Here is a 22,397-nt window from a genome sequence, read left to right as displayed (position 1 = left end):
TACCATTTTATTTCTGCTGACTTTCTTATGTTATTAAATCTATAGTGCCTCTCCTCTATAAGTCAGTCATTCCTAAACAGCTCCTTTTTTCTGTCATGCCTATAATATCACATTTTTTCAACACCCTTTAAAGGCTGGTATTAATTATAAAGGTAACGTTTCTCAGCTGCTGGGTCTGGATACTGGGCAATACTAGGATCCATCCAATCCTAGTTTCTGTAACAAAGACACCTGAAAGGGCTCGCAGTGTGCTCCAGACAGGTGATGATGAGACCTACCACTAGAATTTCACAACACATTTCATTGGGTTTCTGCCAAGGAAGAAGTGACAGACAGCTTAAGAAACTTGTTGCTATTTTTGGCAGTAGGCAAGTCTCATATACCGATAAACAAGGACTTGTTTAGACTCTACTTGTAATAGGTCTTGAGGATAAAGAAAATTATTACCCTGCACCCCACCAAATACTTTTTAAATGTTAACAAAATCTCCCTGGGACTTCTCAAGTCTAAGCAAACCCTGCCCTCTCAGCCTCTACTTACAAGACTGACTCTCCAAGTCCTTATTTGTCTTCCCAAACTTTTCCTGGACTTGTTCCAACATGTCCCTATCTATATGTTACTGAGGAGCCCAGAACAGGACTCAGCTCTTCAGCTGTGCTCTCATCACCTCCCTCAACCTGCTGGTGACTGACTAATGCAGCCCAGGATACTCCTGGCTTACACTGCCTGCAAGGACACCCTGCTGGCTTCTGTAGAACTTAGTGTACACCCCTACTCTCCCTCAGCTTCCTCCCAATGCTCCTGGGTTATGTAGGTACAGCTGGCTCACATCTCATTGAACAGAGCTCTCAGCCCACTGTGTGCTTCCAGTCACCGAATTGTCATGTAGCTGCCCATCCGCAGGCAAAGAAGGGACCCCTCTCCTGGTGTCAGAAGTCACCAGTTTGCAGTCTTCACCCTCATGGGAGTCTCCATTTCTGGACCAACAGGCACAGACTCTGCCTGCCTCTCTTTTTTTGTATAGTGGTGGCTTCAGGCTGCAGAGTGAAGCCACAATAAAATTTAGTTACTCACTCTTGTCACTCTGATGCTGTACAGTCTACTGGATGTCTACTGACATCCTTCTGCAGTCCTCTACTTGGTGACACAAATACCCAAACACATCACCCATTCTGCAGGCAAGGACACTCTCTCCCTCAACTTCAGCAAGGTCCCAGATGGTTCTTGAAGTCTCAGAGGTTAAAATCTGCATCCTGGCTCTGGAACTTAGCCTGAGCTGATGGCTCTGCTGTACTGGGGCAGTTGTGGCAGCCAGTGCACAGACTGTGCCCAGACTGTGCCTCACCACCATGGCTGAGCACCCAAAACCACTCTTTCCACCTCTTCTTCTGTGCGTGTTTCTGGCATGAACTGATACGCAAACATGCATCATGTTAGCTGCCTCTGTTGTTAATGCAACAGTAAAAATGCTGCCATTTGGCATAATGTCTATTATCAACGGCTGAGTAACATAAAATTAACACACTTTAACAAAGTTTTTAAGAATTTTAAGTATGTACCATGCTCTCATACAAATTTAAAATACCCATATATGAATCCAAGTGGTGTATTTTTCTACTTAGAGCTTTGGTATTTGAAGCCCATTACTTTGCCAAGCAATTTGAGTGCAATCAATCTCAAGCTGTTTGTAGGATATAAAAAACCCCAGCTGTGTGGCATGGAGTTTTTTTGCTCACTTTCTTTGCAAGAAAACAGCTCCACTAACCAATATGATTTTCACTGATGATAAACTGGAAGACTTAATTCTTTCATAAAAAGAGAAATCTATTTAGTGTAATTTGTTACAAGGATGGAATGGGAACGTCATCCTACAATAATTTTTGGCTAGCAGTGGTAAAGAACTTCCTTTGTTCAAGTACTCAGTAGTTTATTTTGTACATCATATCAAGACTCTGGGCTTCAACCTTGGTGCTCTGTGTAAGGCAGTGGTCTGACCCTAAACTATTGCCAAGAAAGGTCAGTGTCTCACTGAAATCTAATCTCTGACAGCAGCATACAGGAAAGAAAAGTTTGTGTCCTGCACAAAAGGTCTTGCAACTTGATAATGGGAATGGAGAAGACAAAAATGTCAGCATTAAAATGATCTAATGGGAAAAGTACCCCATGATTTACATTCTCAAGTTATGCAAGCACATTAATATGAAGATGAACAATGCTGAAAATAAATTTTTCAACAGGTGATTCAGTAGCTCTCGTAATTCTCCTACCCAATACTGCCTTTAATTATCTGTTGCAAATAGCTCATTTGCAGTAGACAGAAAATTACTGCTGATTAATTAATCTCTTGGTATCTTATATTTAATCCCTAAAGACAAAATTTCTGTAAGTTTTCTTAGTGCAAGACCTAACGTATCATTAGAGTTGATTTCACAACTAGAATAGTAGATGGAAGCATATGCCATAACTCAGCATTCAATTTTTCTTCATAAATACATATTTATAATAATTGTGTATAAGAAATGGCATATTTGGCAAATTTTGCTATATTTCTAATAAACATCTCACTATCTTAATAAATTAGTGGTTTAGTAAGTGAAAGCACAACTCCCTTCTGTGCTTCACTAATGATTACAAGAGCTGCTTGAAATGCAATGCTTAAACTTGCATTAAAATGTCAAGGACTATGCATGTCAGTTGTATCTCAACTAATTCATTCCCCCTAAGAATACAGGCAAATGTCAGTTTAACAAACTGTTAAGCAAATAGTATTGTGTCATTGACAACTATACCCTACAGCTTAAGCTAAATAGGGCTTCATTGCTTCAGTTTTGATTAACTTGCTTTCGTCATTTTTCTCTTTCCAATTTCACTTGCCTATTCAAGCCACTGCTTTTTTATGGCTCCCGAAATTCTCATGCTTGTCATTTTTAGACAAAAAGCAATTTGTCAAAGACATCATCTAGCATACTTGTAAACAGACTGCTCATTGTCAGAGCAATAGTTATTAATAAATCACAGAATAATAAGAAATTTGATTACCTTGGAAGTGTATTTAGATAATTTCAAGTTTTTATTTTCTTGTTGTAACTGTTTTACATTAGTGGAAACATTGCACCAAGTTTCAGCAACAGTCATGCCTACCACAGTCTATGAGGGACTCGGACAAGATGCAAGGCCTGGAATACTGCACACAGCCATGATGGTTTCTGCTCTATTGGCTCTTCTAGGTGCACTTAGAAGTGAGACCTCATCTCCTAAGGCAGCAAAAATGTATTTTGTGCTGATGCCAATGGCAACTCTAGCTGCAAAGCAGTTAGGAAAATCATGTTAGTCTGAGTTTTAATCAAGCAGAGGTGAAATACCTAGGCACTAGTGAGTTAAACATGATCACCTCTCTGCTTAAAGGATGAAATGCAGTGGTGTGTTAAACACATTCTCCAAAATTACTCAAAAAGCACAACGTTAAAATCCAAAGTATGCTATTTTTTAAGGGAGCGCTGAAGCGAGTTGACATTACACAAAAAGTGTATTTTTTCTTTACTAGTTTTCAAAGTAGTACACCTCTTCTTGGACAATGATCATAAATGAGACAAGTAATTTCAAAAAAAAAGAAAAAAGGGAAAGTTATCTTGTAAGTTTTCTTGGACATTATAATGTTATAATTATAACAAAAGCATTCTGATCCTCAGATTTAACTAAAATTAAAAAAAACTCACCCAAACAACACCCATCCCCGCTTTCCTACCAAGATTTTATGGTTTCCCTTATTAATTGTATGGTTATCTGAAAAACTCATGGCACTTCACACTATATTTTTCCTCCTGAATGAGATACACCATGGAATTACAGACAAATTATTGCCAGTACAGCATTGTGACCAGTAGAAAGAAAATCCACAGGAACTTTTAACAGCTGTAAGCAGTTGCAAATGGCTGCCAAAAACAACTGCTGATGTAAAAGAGGGAGAATGTGAGGATTTAAGCTGTTCAAACAGTAAACAAGTACATCTGCTCCTGAATGTTATCATTAAATAAACTGTGGTAATATGCTTTACATTGATGCAACATTCCTCTTTTTAACTACAACTCTGAAGAATTTTAGACTGGAGCAATTTGAACAAAACTATTTTGGGTTTTTTTGTGATGGAAATCCATGTGTGGAAAAGTTCATTACAGCTACTGTATAGTGTTGGACTCAAAGTTCTAGCAAAACCTGTGTCATGTCATTTAGAACATAAACTGATGAATGCTTTTGAAAACCAGATGGAATCCCTGTGAATGGTAAGCGTTCATTTCCTTTAAAACCATTTTTAATGATTTAAAAAGAAAGAACAAATAGGACATTCAGTTGTAGAATACAACAAACTTGGATACCTCTCCAATTGTGAACTTGACCTGTTCAGACTTCAGAGATATTTTACAGAAGCTACTAGAAGAAAAGTCAGGGGAGGGAAAAAATCCATTTATGAGTAGCACAGAACAAACAGTCCAGGCTAGGAATGTCATCAGAAATCTTCTGTCAAACACATGAGATTAAAGAATTATGTGCATGAAATGTGCTTTTTGCTCTTTGCTCCCATCATGATTAATTGTTGGAAAGTTACAAAAATAGTAGTGCTTACTTTAATTACAAAAAACTACACTTGGCAGGGTTTTGTCAGACTCTCAAATGTCCGGATTTTTCAGATTTCAGTTATGTTACATGATACAAAATTATTTATATAGTCAACTAGTGTGCTGGATTTGGCTGGGACAGAGTTAATTTTCTTCACAGTATCGGTTTATTATCACAGTGTGTGGCTGTGCTTTGGATCTGTGACGAAAACAGCGTTGATAACACAGAGATATTCCAGCTACTGCCGAGCAGCGCTCACACAGCACCAAGACCTTTTAGCTTCTCACCCTGCCTCCCTCGGTGAGGAGCATGGGGGTGCTTAGGAGGTCAGGAGGGGGACACAGCGGGGACAGCTGACCCCAGCTGACCACAGGATATCCCCCACAACGTGATCAGCAGTAAAAGCCGGGGAACAAACCTGCCAAGGCCTTTAAACTGTTATTTTGGGTCTGTTTTTCCTTCAGAAGATCCTCCAACTTCTAAAACAAAGAAAAGCTCTTGTGTGGCTACTTTGTTATATCCCTCAGTAGGAATCTCAAGCCACAGAATCCACCTGCCATGGATTTGCTGTCCTTGGCACTCCTATTATATCTCACTTGGCTATCAGCTTTATTAGTCTGATGTGCTTGAAAATGCTTCTTCTCTTTGGATCTTTTAGGCCTCCAGCACATTTTTTTGGTAGGAAAGGGCAGAAGTTTGTTCTTGACTCTTCTTTTGCCTTACTGTGATTTCATATCAATTTGCAAATTTTGTATTTTCCCTGCTTTTTTTATGATGTCTTTCAGTTTCTAGTGCCTATTAGTACTCAGGTATTTTATGCTGCTACCTTTTTGGATACTCTAAGATCTATTCTTTTTTGCAAATAGCATGCATAAACTCCTACATATTAAAAAGAAAACATATAAAAATATATTTTGACCCTCAGAGATTGCTTTATCATTTTTTACTCTCTTTCAAAAATTTCTTAATATTAAATAGTGAGAATATTATTGCCATTTTATGGAACAGTTTTAAATAACAGTATTTTGAGCCATCTTTCATTGCATCTTCTCTCAGAATATTTTGAGTTTCATCCCATATTCTTAGTTGTACCATTATGTTGTTCCTTGAAAGAACATTCAAAGGGATTTAAAAATTAGGCTTTGTGACACTAACCCAGCCTATGGGAAGCTAACAATAGTTTACTTTTTCATTACAGTCAGATTTTTGCCTTTATTTTTGGCTTCAGAGACTCCTTATGTAGTCTCACTACCTTGATTAAATAGTACTGCAGTCCTAACTTTTCCTACTCTTCCCCAGGCACAATATATTTTATCATATGATATATGATAAAATATGTCAATTTTCTTTGACAGAGAATTGTTTGCTGAGACAATCTGCCTACTTACCCACATTGTCTCTCTGCTTTTCTCATTCAAATGTTCTTGACTCCAGACCTCAATCAAATAATTTGATTTTTGAAAAACATGAATTTTGAGTAATTTGCCCATTTTGGTCCACAGTCTTTATTTGACTAACTTTCCTTTTATCGAATTTCTGTGACATTTACCATTTAAACTGAAAATTCCAGGTAAACGATGCTGTTTGTTTTTTATTTTCTTTCCTATACAATTCCTTTGCACGGACATGAAAGCACACCTACATCTGGTCTCAGGCTGACATTTTTGTATCTCTCTGCTTCAATGAGGTTGATTAAAGTTACTCCTTCATGTAGTCCACCTGTATTTTAATGAATTTCTCCTTTAAAAGGAAAAAATATTTATTTTTTTTACAATTAAGCTATTTTTTTTGCCCAATAATTTTCCATGGTATCAACTAATTAAAATAAATAATAAAAAAAAACCAAATAAACAAAAAAACCCACTACCCACAATGATCTTCAGGTCCTCTGAAGATCAAGCAGAACACAAAAAGCCTTCACCAAATATCCACTTACTCCCGTTTTCCTGTCAGAATGAGATCTATTACTGTACAAAAATCTGCTACCAAACCCTACAAGAGAAATTTGGATCATTCAACTAAATAAAAACAGTTAAGCATACTAGTTCCCTTTGGACTGCTGAAAGAGTATGTTGAGTTAGAAACTACATTTACAGGCATGAGTCCTCCTTTTAAAATTAGAAAAACCTGCCACAGATCTACACATTGACCTGTAACACATCTCTTTTCAGTAAGCATTGTGGTCAATAAACTATGGTGCTAAAGAGAAAAGGTACATCATCTAATCAATTTAACTTCAAACTGAAAGATTGCACTGTATGGAATGTTTCTTGCATTCTGAAACTTCATTACTTTTTCATTATTATGATTTAGATCATTAATCAGTTTTTCTTTCAAGAAATGGTAGAAATTACAACATCAGTTTCTGCTCAATGAGAGAAGATGTGCCAAGATAGAAAAGTGGACTGTCTAACTACACAAAAGAAACTTTCATTCCAAGTTGGCTCACACAGATGTACCAGTAAATATCCTGTCTCTTATTTACACAATAATGGGAGACTGCAATACTACTTATACTCAGCTTTCCACATTTTTTCCTCTTTGCAGCATAATTTAAAAGTACATTTCATATTTTATAACCATTATTTTTTTCTGTAGTATTGAATATCAGAAACTCAAGTTGAGTATGAACTACCAACTTGAAAATACCACTTAAGTTTCTTTTTTCTTAGACAAAAATTAGCAATGAATATTGCTATAATGTAATTATGAAATTATCAACTTGCAAAATTAGCTGTAGAAGTTTTGAATAAATTATTGTAAAGACAATTCTCATCGTAAAATAGTAAATACATAGTAAAATAATTTAAAACTGTCTCAAAGTAAATTCTATGTTTTTCTATGTTTCCTACGATACTGAGCACATATGTCAAATGTTTGTCTTTTCACATATCTTTCAGTGTCTAGTAGGAAAACAGGAAATGTTAATTTTACATTAGTGAGGCAATATACTGTTGTGTAAACAGAATATTTAAGATGCATCCATTTATTTGGCAGTCATTTGTTAAAGGTCTTGTTTGCTCAGATCAGATACTCAAGTTTACTTGTACTAAGCCAAATAACCAAATTTTAAAAAAGAGACAAAACCCCAAAAGCAACAAAATTAAGTAGACCTGAATCTTTGTTCAAACCTCTAATCTGTTTTATTTATTTTTGTAAACCATTTCTTTAGAAGTTATTCTAAATGGAAATTTTGGAGCTGCTGAAAGCTTATGTGCCAAAATTCTGGAAGAAAATCAATATTCTATCCCTTCTTGGTAGACACAAGTAAGCTTCTAGACTGCTACATCCTTTCAAAGCGCTTGAAAAATAAGACTTAAAAGTAGAAGTTATCAGAGTCATTTCACTGAGACCAATCATACAAAAGGTGTCCAAAAAAAGAGTATCCAAAACCATGGTTTGAGCAGAAGTCTTCCTGAAGCTGCTGTAGCCAGAAGGTGAGGGTAGGAGGGGAAGCAAAGAAAATATAAACCAAAATCAATAGGGAGAACAAAGTATGAGTAATCCAAGAGTGTTAAGCAGGGACCGTTCCACCTCTGAAGTGGTGCAACACTGAATAAAATGAGATTAACAAAGAGCATTCATGGCAACCTGAGCTGAAGATGACTGTTGACTTCACTGGAAAGATCTTTTAATAACACGCACCATTTACCTACAGACTCTGTTGTCTACATCCCTACTACTAATCACTACAAAAAACTAACTGTGCATTGTAAAATGGAAAAGCAGAATGAGAAAGATCCTAAATTGATGGGACACCTGGATTTCAGTCCAGACAAAACCTGTCATTATTTCTTAGAAAATGAAGCTGTGCCACTTAGCTAGACAGCCTGACTCAAAGTATGCCACAAAACGGAAGCAGAACATCTTGGATGCAAGGATTGCATCTGATAAGATCTCTACTTGCTGAAGTTTTCATTTGCATTCTGAGCAAAAGACTGTCTCATGTCCTCCATTCACAGTTTTCTGAAATTTGTTTTCATTGTCTTTGCATTGAAGAAAAGAGAATTAAATAACTAAATAAAATGTTTTCATTTTGCATCACATGGAACAATTCATGTCAATCAAAATAAAAATTTCCCTTTCACTGTTTGGAAAAAAAAATCAGAATTACTTAAAATGATTGTTATTCTCCCTCTTCAGACGTCAAGCTGAAAAATGCTGTTCACAGATCCCTATTTTGGATTCTGAGTCAGACTGCATTCATTAGTCTTTGTCTAATGTCTTTGTCTAAACTGTGATGCTGGAAGTAGAATCCACTTCAATTTCTGAACAGTTTTATCCATCTATAATAGATTGTTACTATTTTTTTTATATGGTGCATTTTTGTTTTTCCAGTGAAAATAAAGAAACACAATACTGGTACAAGACAACATATACCATAAACACAAGTACTGTACTGAAGAAATGCAAGTCAAATATATGGAAATTTAACATACTCATGAGAAATGCCTAGGGTGATTGCAGCTGAGGGCATGGACAAAAATATTACTAGCATTACTTTTTACCATTGATGCCTTTTCTACATCTTATGCATTTGAAAATACACCTATCACTATTACTCAAGGGGAAATAAGAGGTCAGAATTTAGAAAATTATTTTACAATAAAGACAAAATACTGAATACATGTTAGCTGAGAGGATCAATCTGAAAATAGGAACTATAAAGGCAGCATCAATATTGTAATTCACAAACTCTTAGGTAATTTTTTTTTATAGAAACTGTGTAGCATCTGTATCATAAATAAATAAGAAAAAAAATCAATTAACTCAAATTTTTTAGTCTGCAAGTGAATACATTTTAATTTTGAGTACTTCCAAAATTTGGACCCTCTGTCCTCTTAGCATTGATATTCTCAGAGTCTAAATCTGGCTATAAGAACACACCTTAGGGTCCTTTTCCAAGTCTCTTTTTTCACCGAGACTGCACCGAACAGGACAAAGCACTATGGTATGAAGAGGAGAAAATCTGCATGCAAGCACTGGGAAATACTAGAGTCCAACGTTCATGGTACCACTGGCCTGAGGCAATCTCAGCAAAGTACTGGGACACTGAGGGAGGTTCTAAGGGACCTGAGGCACGCATTTAGAAAGGGATACAGTACAAACATTCAAGTGCTACGGCAACAAGTGAACAAAATAATAAAAAAAAAAATCTGTCAAGGCACTTGCTTCTGTTTATTTTTCTTCTTTACATAGGAAGTACACACTTTGAACTTCCACTTGACTGAAGAAAATAAAGACTAATGAACATGCTTATACAAGGCTTGTCTTTACTACCAGAGTACTTTATTTTGTTTTACATTACAGTTACACTGCTACAATCACAAGAAGCATACAAGATTAATCATTTAAAGGAGCAGAACTGAACCATCACTTTCACTGCAGTATTGTTCTCACCACTATAATAGCAGTGATAGAAATACTTATTGCAGAAAATGAAGGAGATAAGTTACTTAATTGCACCATCATTCTCCTCCCTGTCAGTCTTCTATTTCAGCCTTAGCCATAGAGAACATAGAATGTTCTTGTTAAAGGACACCAGAACTGAGAGAACCCTCGACTCCACTGCTCACACAAACCGCTCTAGCCAAAGTCTTTCAGTGTCCAATTTTCACCTTTGAACATGGAAATACCATGCAGTTTGCAATGGAACAATGCAGATGTGCAACTCCTTAATTACCTCCTTAATAATAAACCAATAGTCATTACCAATATTGTTTTATCAACCATCTGGTCACACTGCTTCACAAGAAGCTGAAAAGAATCAAGCAACCCCAAGGGCTGTGTTTGATACGAGGAATCTAGATAAACATTTTGGAAATTTGGTCCTTTGTATGGTGCAATTAGGCATCATTCTCATTTCTACAATCAGATTACTTCAAATACAGGGATAATATCCTTCAACTTTTCTGTATTTAAATGTCAAGGTAGAGCATTCTCAGCAACTGAAAATAACGTATGAAAGGCATCTCACACAGGACAATCAAAGACTGTTTCACTTGCTCCCTACAAGGAAATATTTACTGAATCCTGAGATTTCATATCTCCCTTGTCACTGTATAACCCAAACTCTAATCAACCACAGAAATATCCTTTGAGGCAGTATCTTCTGACAACAGATTCTGCCCACAGAGACTGAAGTATTTATTTGCCTTGAAAAGTTTACATACCTTCTGCACCACCAGATATAATTATAATTTTTAAACCAACTTTGACAGAATACCTTTATGTGATGACAGACAAGGGAGATAATTGAGTATTTCAATTAAGATTTTAGAAGTTGGGAATTAAATTCACCACCTTAACCTCCATTTTTAAATTTTCAGAAAGCTTAATTTTAGAGAAACTCAAAGTTTCTCAGAATATGGGGGGGGGGGGGGAGGGGGGAATGAGGGGAGAGGGTATTTTTGCCTTCTTAGTAAAAGAATATTTCCAAGTGTATGTTTCCAAGTGTAACCTCCAATTTTACTTCCTACAAAATTGTGTCCTTTTTCTATGAAAAGATATACATTTTTATAACATGTTATAGTTATATACTATGTTGTTATATACTATGTTATATACTATGTTTTTTCTTAACATGTTATAGTGATCGTCTGTTGCACATGGAAGTTTTCAGAAGGTCAAGCTTTGAAACAACTGGAAGCAAGAGGGAAGATTCCAATGTATCAAAATACAAATACTACATGTGCTAATTCAACAAAAAATTTGCAAAGAAAATCTTTCAGCATCTCACAAAAAAAATGAAGTTACAGCATTGAAGGCTAACATTCAGAGACTTACATTCACCTAGCCAGTAAGAAGGCTGTGAAACAAATTGCAGTCTAGCAGAAGAAATATTTCAATAAAAAAGGTGCAAACTGGATGTAAACATTAGAGGCTCCCGTGTAAGAAAATTGAAGCAAAAATCACTATGGTAACCCACTAACTTTTATTTCTTGAACTAATGATCATCTGAAGAAATAAAGAAAGAAATGTCATTCTTATACAGTGTCTAAGTAAAGACGAAAACAAGATAAGCATTCTTATTTACCTGAAAATACCAGATTCACATCACCAACTATTAATCCTTACTGGTCTTTCTTACTCAGTGTAAAAAAAAAAATAATAATTTATTATTAAAGCAAGAAACATCAGTTCAGTAAAAGGTAATGAATAACTCATTAAGTGAACTAATCTCTTTCCCTTATTTTTCTGGCACGGAGATACTGAGAGCAACATTCATTTTCGTTTTGAAATTTTGTTTTGGGAAGCTTTAGCTTTTATATTTATTTGGGCACTGAAGCATTTCTCTTACAAGGATAAGGTGAAGGAGCTGAGCCTGTTCAGCCTCAAGAGGAGATGACACAGAAGGGACCTCATCGACATATACAAGTATCTGAAGAGGGGGGTGGCAAGAGGATGAACCAGGCTCTTCTCAGTGGTGCTGACCATCAGGACGAGAGGTAACGGGCAGAAACTGTTGCACAGGAGATTCTACCTAAACATGAGGAAGAATTTCTTCACTGTGCAGTGACTGTACACTAGAATAGGTTCCCAGAGAGGTTGCAGAGGCTGTCTTACTGGAGATACTCCAAAATTATCTGGACACAATCCTGTGCCACGTGTTGTAGGATGACCCTGCTTAACCAAAGAGTTTGGACTACTGACAGATGATCCAGTGTGGTTCCTTCCACTCCTACCAATTCCATGATGCTGTGAAACAGCTTAGCCAGTATGATACAGAGACACACTGTTTCTCTAGCTATCACTGATAGCTTAGTATGAAAACCAGAATGCTAGGAATCTTCCTGCATTCAGGTCTTCACTTTTAGAGAAATTTCTTTGAGTGTTTCTTACCTTTGTTCATTTGGAAGCTGTCATTATACAATTTTCCATTAACTCATTCAGTAAAATTACTTTTTGCAAATAATCCCTGGCCTATAGATTGCTTGTTTCCATTTGACTTAAACTTGTGCTAATTACACAGATCTGAAGATAAATCACAAGGGGTTTTTGTTAATTTGTTGTTGTTTTGTTGGCTTTGTTGTTCTAGCTGTTGTTGGTTCTAATTCTGTGAATGGCCAAGACAATATTACTGGTACAAATAGGAATAGTATGAAATGACAAAAAATATTTGGCTTAGAATGAACATTTCTGAAAATATGCTAATGAAACAAGTAATTGACTAAAATGTTCATCGAAAGTATGCACAAGGAGAACATATTCTGATTTTCCTAAGATGACAACTTAGACAACTTTTAACTTCAGGCAGTATTGCAAATGTACTTTTGACATTGGCACTGGCTTGCCAGCCATGATCCTCGTGCACTTCATGTTTTCTGGGTGTGCATCGGAATGGTGTGCCTAAGAAATGCATGGGGTTTGAAGCAAAGGCACTTTATTTACATTACTCCATCAGTCTTACGAGATGACTGCAATATCGGATTCAGAAAACAGAATTTTTATGCTGGAACAATGATAAATTATATGCAGATGTAGTTCCACTGAAAGACCAGGAGCCAAATACCACCAGCAACACCACTGCAAGTAAATATGATATTGGTAGAAATGTTATTTTTCATGTTACGTGTTTGACAAAATATGAAAATTAATTAACCTGCATCAATTCTCTGTAAATGCTACATACTTCATAATGCAGCCTTTAGCTACACAGCTACAGCTGAAACTAGTGGTTTATTTACGAAAAGAGTATTGTTAAAAATGTAAGATAATTAGTTCACGTACAATGATACTCTTCCAATCACTATAAAGGTTAATATTTAGGCTTTTCATTTCAAGCTGTTCTCTCTCTGTTACAGCCACATCTCAGATTAATAACTACCTATGGGAGGTATGATTATCTTGGGGTTTATCCCATGTATTTCACAGAGTATGCCTGTATCTAACAACTCCCCTTTGTCAAGTGGAATGGAACAGATGCATTACTCCCTTCAAAGTCATCTTTATCTTTAAAGAAACCACATACCAGCTGTAGGTAATTTACTAAGTTAAGGATAGAGCACATCAGGCCCAGTCAAAAATTGTTAATTTCACATTTAAGATCAGAATTAAGTTCCACCGAATTCAGCAGGCTTTAAGCCAATGTTTCAGTCATGGATATATACCAGAGTGATGAATAAAGTTCTCTGCTTTTCAGCTTAGTCAGTGAAGAACACAGAGACTCACTGGTTTAACCAAGAAGACAGCAGACTACTGGAATCAATATCTGCCTGTGAAAGAACTGGATAACCAAATAAATGGAACCATGTAAATTAAATTAATTACTGCAATAATTAATTTTGCATTATATTTTCAGTGCAGATATGTTCTCCCAAAGAAACAGTATAAAATTTCTTTGCAAGTGATAAATTACTAACTCATGTTCTATTCACCCCTCAAAAAAGCACCCAGTTGGAACCAGTTTAAAAATACTGCACATGTATATGCACTATTTCTTTTAATATCACTTTATCTGCTCCTGTGAGATTTTAAAGGAACAAATATCCATGCAAATTATATAAGCACTAATGATACAAGTGCAATTACAAACATAAAATACTTACAAATTTTCCTAGAACTGAAAATTATTTCCCACCTGATAACTCTTGATAATCTGAGACTCTTAGATTCAAGGTTATATCTTTTTAGAGCATATCAACAGGATATTTTTACAGAAAGCTGAATTTTTCAGTTTTTGCAACTAGAATTGGAAATTTTTTGAGAAGATAAACTAACTATATATATATCTATATCAAGGTCTTGAAAATAACTGTATTAACAACTTTGCATGTGAATATTGCTTTGCATCTAGGGGAACAGAAATAAGTAATTTTGTACTTACTTATAAGAAAAGAAATCATTAAAAAGTGGAACAGAGAAAATAACAGAGGGATAAATATTGAGGCTAAAATTTCATTTGCAGAGCAAGCGTTGGAAAAAAATTGTTAAAAAAAATATGCAGCTGGAATGTGGTACATATGGGTTTCCCTCCCATCATTTTAAGTGACTGAAAATGCTGCATTTCCAGCTACAGGTGTTACATTTGACTCGCTCTTTCAACCACAGATTCTCATTCTCAATCTTTTCCATGCCCTCAGTTAGAACAAATGACTGGTCCATGATTCATGTGCCTGGACTTAGGCTAAAACAGTAGAGGCCTCTGAAAGAAGAAGGAATAGTCATAAACACAGGCAGAGGGTCAGCAATAAGGCATTAAATTAAATTATGACTAAAATCATTACCATTTGACATCCTGGCTTGTGCACAGGGACTGAAAATGCATCTAAAAGAAAAGTGTTTTATGACTTTACTGAGTCCATGATTTTTCCAAGTATTGTCACCTTTGTTCACAAGTGCCATGGGAACATATTTCAAGCACATAAAATTACCTGAAATTGCCTACCTGATAAACTCTTACTTCTTGGTTTACTTGGTAGAATATTCTTATTAGAGTGGACCTTGTGTGCATTTATATAGGACCATGTAAGATGAGCTTTTAAAATTTGCAAATAGATTCGCTCCACAGTTTTCAATTGTTCCAAAACACTCTTGTCTACTGAAGGCAGATATATCAATTAACCAAAGGGGATTCTTTTCTGCCATGTTACATATGGAACACCATCTGATCTTACCTCTCCATTTTCCAGAGGATGGATTTTGGAATAATAAGAAGTGCATATGACTTCATCATCTTTTATGTAGGATGGGGTTCCTGGCCGGGGATAAATGTTGTAGCGCGTCAGGCACTCGCTGTCTGTGATAGCATAGTACTGCCACGGCTGATAGTCTACTCCATCCAGTGAACGCTCTAATATCCAGTTCCCAGGACGAGGGGAGTTAGCTGCTTTCACAATAACATATGCTATCTGGAAAATCTGAAAAACACAAGTATTGTTAAAATACAGCTAAATACACAATGAAAAATTCATTCTGATTTCTGCATAGCTAACCAAAATAAAAACAGTAAATATGCTAATGCTTAACTGGGTTTTTTCCCCTAGAAATGCAATATGGCCTTGGATTACATGGAAACTCTAAAACTACAGAAACAATTTCTCCATCAAGATTTCTGGAAAAAAAGAATAGTTGCATTAGGCCAATAGAAACATTGAAAATAGAATTACAAAGCACTCTAAGTTTCACATAGCTTAGTAGGTAATTGCTAAACTGCCATTTCAGCCAAATTTTGTTTTTCAGCAAAGTTTGTTTTCAAGTATTTTCAATTTGTAGGAGTGGGACTGCTTCTTTATGTGTATTTATAGATATACACTTTCCACAATGCTTAGGAGATGCCAAACTGTTACAACTCTATCTCTATTAAAGAAAAACATAGTTTTAAGCTATTGAAAGGCAATCACATCATGATGAAATCATTTTATAAAACATTCTTGCTTCAATCACACAACTCAGCCCTGTGACCATGAATAAGCTTTACAGGACAGAGACACATCAAATATCACTATAAACAGAATGCAAGCATATAATCAATGCTCATTATAGTCCATTTTACCTGCCTATTCAACTGATCTATCAAGGTTTATTTCTGTGTACATGCTTGCTGGAATGCAAACCACAAATACATTTGCAATTGCAGAATGACACACATTAGTGACACAGGTCTGGTTTGGTTTGGTTTTTAACATACTAACAGCTGTATGCTACAGAAGTAGAACTGAAGCCAAGAAAAAAAAGCAGCTACTTCTATTAGAAAAGTAGAACACATATCAAGTTAATATTTTTAAGATGCAGTGCTGTGGGTCTGCACATGAGGATGCCAGAGGGTATCATGGCAATGTTGATTTAATACTTAAAGCTTTTTGTATTGGATAGTCACTGTAAAGAAGCTGCAAGATTCAGACTTAGTCCACACAAAATTTCTTGTGAATGCTTCGACGATCAGTAAAGCTACAGAAAGAATATTCAATGGTAAACAATGTAAGAAACAGTAAGAAAATTTGAACTGGTTTTTATTACCCACCAGTATCACTGCAAAATAGAAAATGTTTTAAGTGACTGAGTATAGCAAGTATTCCCAAACACTTGACGATGGAGACAAAGAAAATGTTTATCTCCAATTATCATTCCCACCTTCTGTGCAGATGGTGAGAATGTGGTAAGATTCACAATTGCTTCAGTCAGGAAAATAAAGCACTAGCAGCCAAAGTTTTTCAGTGGAATAAGAAGTGGGTGAGGCCGTTTTAATTTCAATCTGAAGAACATGTCTGTAGCTGTACCTTCTTGGAGGATTATCTCTATACTTTTTTTCAATAGCATAAAATAAACACTCCAGAGAATGAAAAAAACCCATGTTTCATTCCATTGTTCCAACAGGAGTCATACAACCACTTGTCCCCGTTCAGAAATCCCCTTTTGTCTCTCAAACTCATTTACAGCTATCTTCCACTGTGGTCACATACAACTATAGTTTTAACTATCCTGGATCAGGGTCACTAATACTCTTTACAATAAACAGAGACAATCAAAACACTAACAAATCTCTCCAAACTGTTCACCCCCAAGTTAAGCTCTTAGAAATGTAAGAAATATAGACTAAAGATTTCATTCCAGAGTACTTTAAAATACCTTTTATAAAAAAAATTTGCATAAGCAATTTACATCAACTTCTCAGAATAAGACTGTTCCTTATATGTTGAATGGATAGCAACTGAGCTTAACACATTACTGGGACTTCTACCATAGAAGATCTGTGGTTTAGGACATATCTCACAATAAATTCACAACCACCGGTGTGCATATATATAGCATGCTTTTTGGAAGTCCTAAAATTTGCAGAACTTCATGAAAGATACATTGTTAAATACAGCCAAAAAACATTTAGCTCTGCAAACGTCTTGGATATATTGGCTCTGTGGGGCCAAGAGGTGTAATCAACAGGAAGCATTTTTCTGTATGCTTACTTTGAAATACTAGGCTGTGGGAGAATGAAACTTTCTACAGTGACTTTTCAAATTGAAGCCCTCTTCCAATAACATTTCCTCAATATTTTGCTGAGGATGTGTTTGAAGTCTTCTTTCTTACCTTCAGATAGTTCACTGCTTGACTACTATTTAATATATACCTTTGGCTTTCATTATGGTTAGGATTCTCTGTAAATGAAACTACAAAAACAACCAAAAAAAAAAAAAAGCAGTGGAGAGTGAACAGCATATTGCACATCACAGTGGAATGGATGTAATCTCTCTAAATCTGACAAGAAGAAAGAACTTAATGTAAATAAAAGAGTACATATGAAGAGCTGGCTTTAACTACTTTTCAGTTACAGTTTTCAACCTGATCCAGACTACTACTCTCCCAGTCTCTAAAGCTCATTCTGTAACAGCACTGAGCTATCTGCAACCCACTAACAAAATTACTTCCTGGACAGAGAAACAGAGCTGGAACTACCAGTATTTTTAAATATTGGTAGACTGTTAATGCTAACTGCAGACAAAGGAAGCTGCATCAAAAGCATCATGCATCAAAAATATGGCCTAGTTGATATTATTCCTGAACTTTCTAAGGCTTGGCTGAAGACAGTACAGGATGCTAATCTATGCTTCTTAAAAATATCTTTCCTTTGAGGGACAGCTAGAGCTTTAGCATGACATGAGAAGATGGTTGCCCCAGCTCACCCAGCTACACCAGGCACGACCAGCTCACCACAGTGCTAAGAGGCAGAGAGCAGTCATGGTGCATGCCATGTTTTACTGTGCTTTCTCAGCAAGGTGGCAATGACAATGAACAGACTAAAATTAATGGCAGCTATATGATCATTCTCAAAGCAAATCAATGTAATGGAAGCAATGCTGACTTTCCAATCAGCTGGAAAACTGTCCTCCAGGTAAAACAGTAACTCTTCTTTTACTCGGGAGTTGTTTAGCAAACACAAAACCAGCAAGCATGGTGGCATGAGAAAACTAATAAAGTCTAATTCATCGAGTTTTGTTGCATTGGCTTCCACAATCAAAAAAGGTGTCACGGTTCAGTATTCTGAAGCCAGCTTTCCTATCACAGCGTAACACTGAGCTCCCACGGGATAATTGATGAAGCACTCCCGGTTCACTTTTCAGGTAGCATCAATAAACCGACACATGTCAATTGACAGAGTAACTGCACAATCTTAGAGCACATTTGGATTTGTACAAGTCCAACAGAATGAAACCTAGGGACCCAAGCCTGCTTATACAAATGGGAAAATGGAGCAATACCTAACTGCCGGGTAGCATGCAAAAGATCATTAACACAGCTGCCAAAGCACAGCTGGTGCTTTTTTCTACTTGTTCTGCTCATGTGACCATAGCAGTATAATCATGGGAGTGGGAGGGAAATAGTCTAAATAGTCCTTTAAACCTTCCCCAAATTATAGGCAACATAATCCTCAAGATGAAAAACAAAATGAGTCTTGGGTCTCATTTTCACTGGTAATTGTCTCAGCAGTGAGAACTATGAAGCACATATTGTAGGAACACTTCCATAAGTTATAGCACTGTAGCTCCTTGTGAATGCCTCATAAGACATAGAAAAGTGCATCCTACTCTACAGGATAATTTGCTACACTAATATTATTCAGATAGAGCTGAAGTGAATCATTAATCTACATAGGGTTAACTACTGAAGCAGGAAATCTCATTGTGTCCGACTCCCACTTGCGCTTCTATTTAAAAAATAAATCCTTCGGTTAGAAAGCATTCATGTAAATCAGAATATCAGCAGAGAAAAAGAAATGGTATCACACTTCAGAAGTATTTCCATTTCATTTTCTCAACAGAAAAATTATTAGCTCTAATGGAGGCTCCCATCAACAATCTGGTGTAAATGCTGCATCTACTTGTTTATTATGTTGCTGATTATTATTGCAGTTCAGTGTCCAAGTAAACATGGTATTCTTTCATGGAGAAGAGTGCAGAACTTAGGCATGGACTTGTTTCCTTGCAGGCTGGTATAAATACTGTAACACCATACGGCCTTTACCATGACACAGATTTATTTAAGTAGCTATTTAAAAGTGCTGATAGGGTTAGCAAAAGCATTGCAGACACCCCTTGTCCCAGTGTGAAATCCATCCAGATGAGTCAAGGCTACCTCAGAACACCCTGTGGCTAAAGGGGGTTGTTAGCTACAGGGAGTTCCCCCTCATTAAGAGAAGCAGGGGAAAGTCTAGGGAGAATTTCTTAGGGATGTGTTAAGGGGATTGTGTACATGAATTAGACTCAAAATGGAACCACTTAGGCGAAGGAACAGAGGTAGAGAATGGGAGGGATCAAGGAGGATCAAGAAGGAACAAGTGTAAAACAGGGAAAAGGAGATGAAAGGAACCAGTTGACTACAACCAGCTAGCCAATCAGCATGTTAATCCTGACCTCAATCGCTGAAGTCTATCCTATTTTCTCACTAAATCCTGCTTCTAAATACCTTCTTAAGGTGTGCTCTCTCTGTGTGTGAATAAGAGTTAACTTCAAGCTCAGCAAGTAGAATAGATGTAAATACCAGCAACTGGAGTGAGGCTGTAAATCTCCAAGATCTTCAAAAGATTATCGAAGGCATACTGAAGCACTGCATATCTTGGATGCATCCATAGATGTATACACCCCTAGGAGACACTAATCCTGTTCAGCTGGAGAGGAAGAAGAGGGTGAAGCCGGCTGTGCTGTGTTTGTGTTCATGTGGGTGCTGACAGGACACCATGGTCTATTTATGTTGTTCTGTGCAGCCATGTATTTGTTTCACTCTCTCAGGAGTATGAGTTCTGCCTTGCTACAGTCTGAATGTGAAAACAGACATAGGAGCCTGAACTTTTAACACCACAGGTTACTAAGAATCAGACATCACAGATAAAAACAGATTCTCAATGCAGAACTGTTCCTCTGCCTTTAACTTCTATCTTGATACTCACATATGAAAACAATTGTTACATATGCAGCACATCATGCACCTTAAATACCACATTTGCATGGTTTCTCTTTTTGTATTAGCCTCTCCTAAAGGTTTAAGACATGAAAGAGACCAAATCCAACTACTCATGAATTGAAGCAGAGATTGTGTGAGTTTTGAGAGAGTTCCTTGTATTCTCAGAGGCCAATTTATGTGGTCAGTAATATTTCAATTCACAGATACTGTTATGGATTATTGTTTGGATCTATTATGTTTGAAAGAGAGTAGACAGTTTTGATGCAACAATCTTTATACAATTGGTTATTTAAAAACAACTAATCTCATTTTAGTCTCACATGCAACTCAGACAGAGGAAAAGCCTTATTTAGAAATGGAATGGCTTTCCAGATTCCTCAAATGGCCACCTAACATGTATTTTTTCTATCACTCTCCTGAGAGACAGTGGCCATGGTTTCAAATATTCTGCTCACAGTTAGAAATTCTGTAATTGAAAATGTTGGCATGGGTGGAAAAAAAAAATTTGGTTAGCAGGATTCCACTAATACCAGCTCAGAGAGCTGAACATCTCCCATCATGCTGCAGTCTGCCTTTAATGACAATGTTGCTCTTGTTCCTCTGAGCTGCTTCCAACTGAAATGCTGCTATCAGATGGGGAATTTGGGCTGAAAGAAACACACACTTGATTCCAATATAGATATTTTTTTTTCCAGTATTGCAAGCAATTTCAGCAGGATGTCGTCTGTCCAGAAAAACTGCAACTACAGAAAGTTGCAGCTACAAATGTCATGCAAATTAAGATGTTCACAGTGCTTCGTGGGAAAAACTGAGAAAGATTTTATCACAGACAATCTTGAAAAGCTCTAAGGTGGGTGTCTCCAAAAAAATCAAGCCATTTCAGGTACAAATTAATCTTTTCTAGTTAGGCAAAAATTCTGTTTTGTACAATGCACAGTCGCATTCAGTTAATGCCTGCAGAATATGCATTTAAAAAAAAAAACTAAAAAAATACCTGAACTTAGAATAAGCTCAGCTTTTTCCCCTACATGTATGTAACTGCTGGAGAGGCACAAGTTCTTCTAAGAACACTTTCTTCTCCATGACAAAAAATACATTGTACTAATACTTCTCAACTTTTGTTCATGTTGTAAGTACGAGATGTCATTAAAAAAAAAAAAATAGAAAGCAAAGTCTATTAAAAGAGTGCACTTTATACGATGTCAAACTGTAAAGGACTCAAGTTGTCCAGCTGTTGAATATCTGAGACACATTAAGCCAAATGGAAGGAGTCAGAACCTGTAAAGTTCCTGTCAATGTCAACTTTGTTCTCTGTAATTTTCTCTGTTGGTTTTCTCCATTACCAACTATTCAGCTGTTTGTGAAGGCCTCAAAAAGAAAAGCTGCTTTCTCTTGACTATTTATGCTGCTCATCATTGCCCTGGTGTATATCATAATCAAGGGCTGAAGTTAATAATCTCTCTTCACAATACTTTCAAATAATAACAGAAAGCAATTTCTCTTTCTTTTCTAAAGTTTATCCCTTCTTTCCATGGAGAAAGACTATTTTGAGAAAAGGAAAATTGATGAAAATGCCAATATCCATACCCTTCTTCTTAAAACCTGGACAGGAGGGGACAACAAGAGGGAGGTTGTTCCTCTATTTCGGTGCTAATAACACGAAAAAAAAATTCTTTTTTATTTCATTTTCTATATCCAAAAACTGATGCTCAGCCTGGGTCCAGAAGCATTGAGAGTACTCAAAGTGAAGCATTCTTATTTCCTTCAGCAATGTTTCCATGCAGGGTCCTCTCAGCAGTTCTCCCTCATACCAAATTTGTACATTTAATGTGCCTGTCACAACAGAAGCACTGTTTCACAACCATCATCAGCTGCAAAACTTATTTTTTCAA

General features: G+C 36.4%; 1 protein-coding gene across 6 annotated transcripts in view; it reads right to left on the bottom strand.

Annotated features, from left to right (window-relative positions):
- Positions 1 to 22,397, bottom strand: part of LAMA2 (laminin subunit alpha 2) — a 341,474-nt gene that overhangs the window by 228,928 nt on the left and 90,149 nt on the right. For all 6 annotated transcript variants that reach the window (XM_058834226.1, XM_058834227.1, XM_058834225.1 and 3 more), the window contains exon 4: positions 15,231 to 15,473. In XM_058834226.1, the coding sequence (XP_058690209.1) occupies positions 15,231 to 15,473 (243 nt within the window). The remainder of the gene's footprint in view (positions 1 to 15,230; positions 15,474 to 22,397) is intronic.

Source organism: Poecile atricapillus, chromosome 3 (genome assembly GCF_030490865.1).
Source record: "Poecile atricapillus isolate bPoeAtr1 chromosome 3, bPoeAtr1.hap1, whole genome shotgun sequence".
NCBI classification, from domain to species: Eukaryota; Metazoa; Chordata; class Aves; order Passeriformes; family Paridae; genus Poecile; species Poecile atricapillus.
The sequence above is the reverse complement of the archived record's forward strand: the minus strand, read 5'-3'. Positions and strand labels throughout refer to the sequence as shown.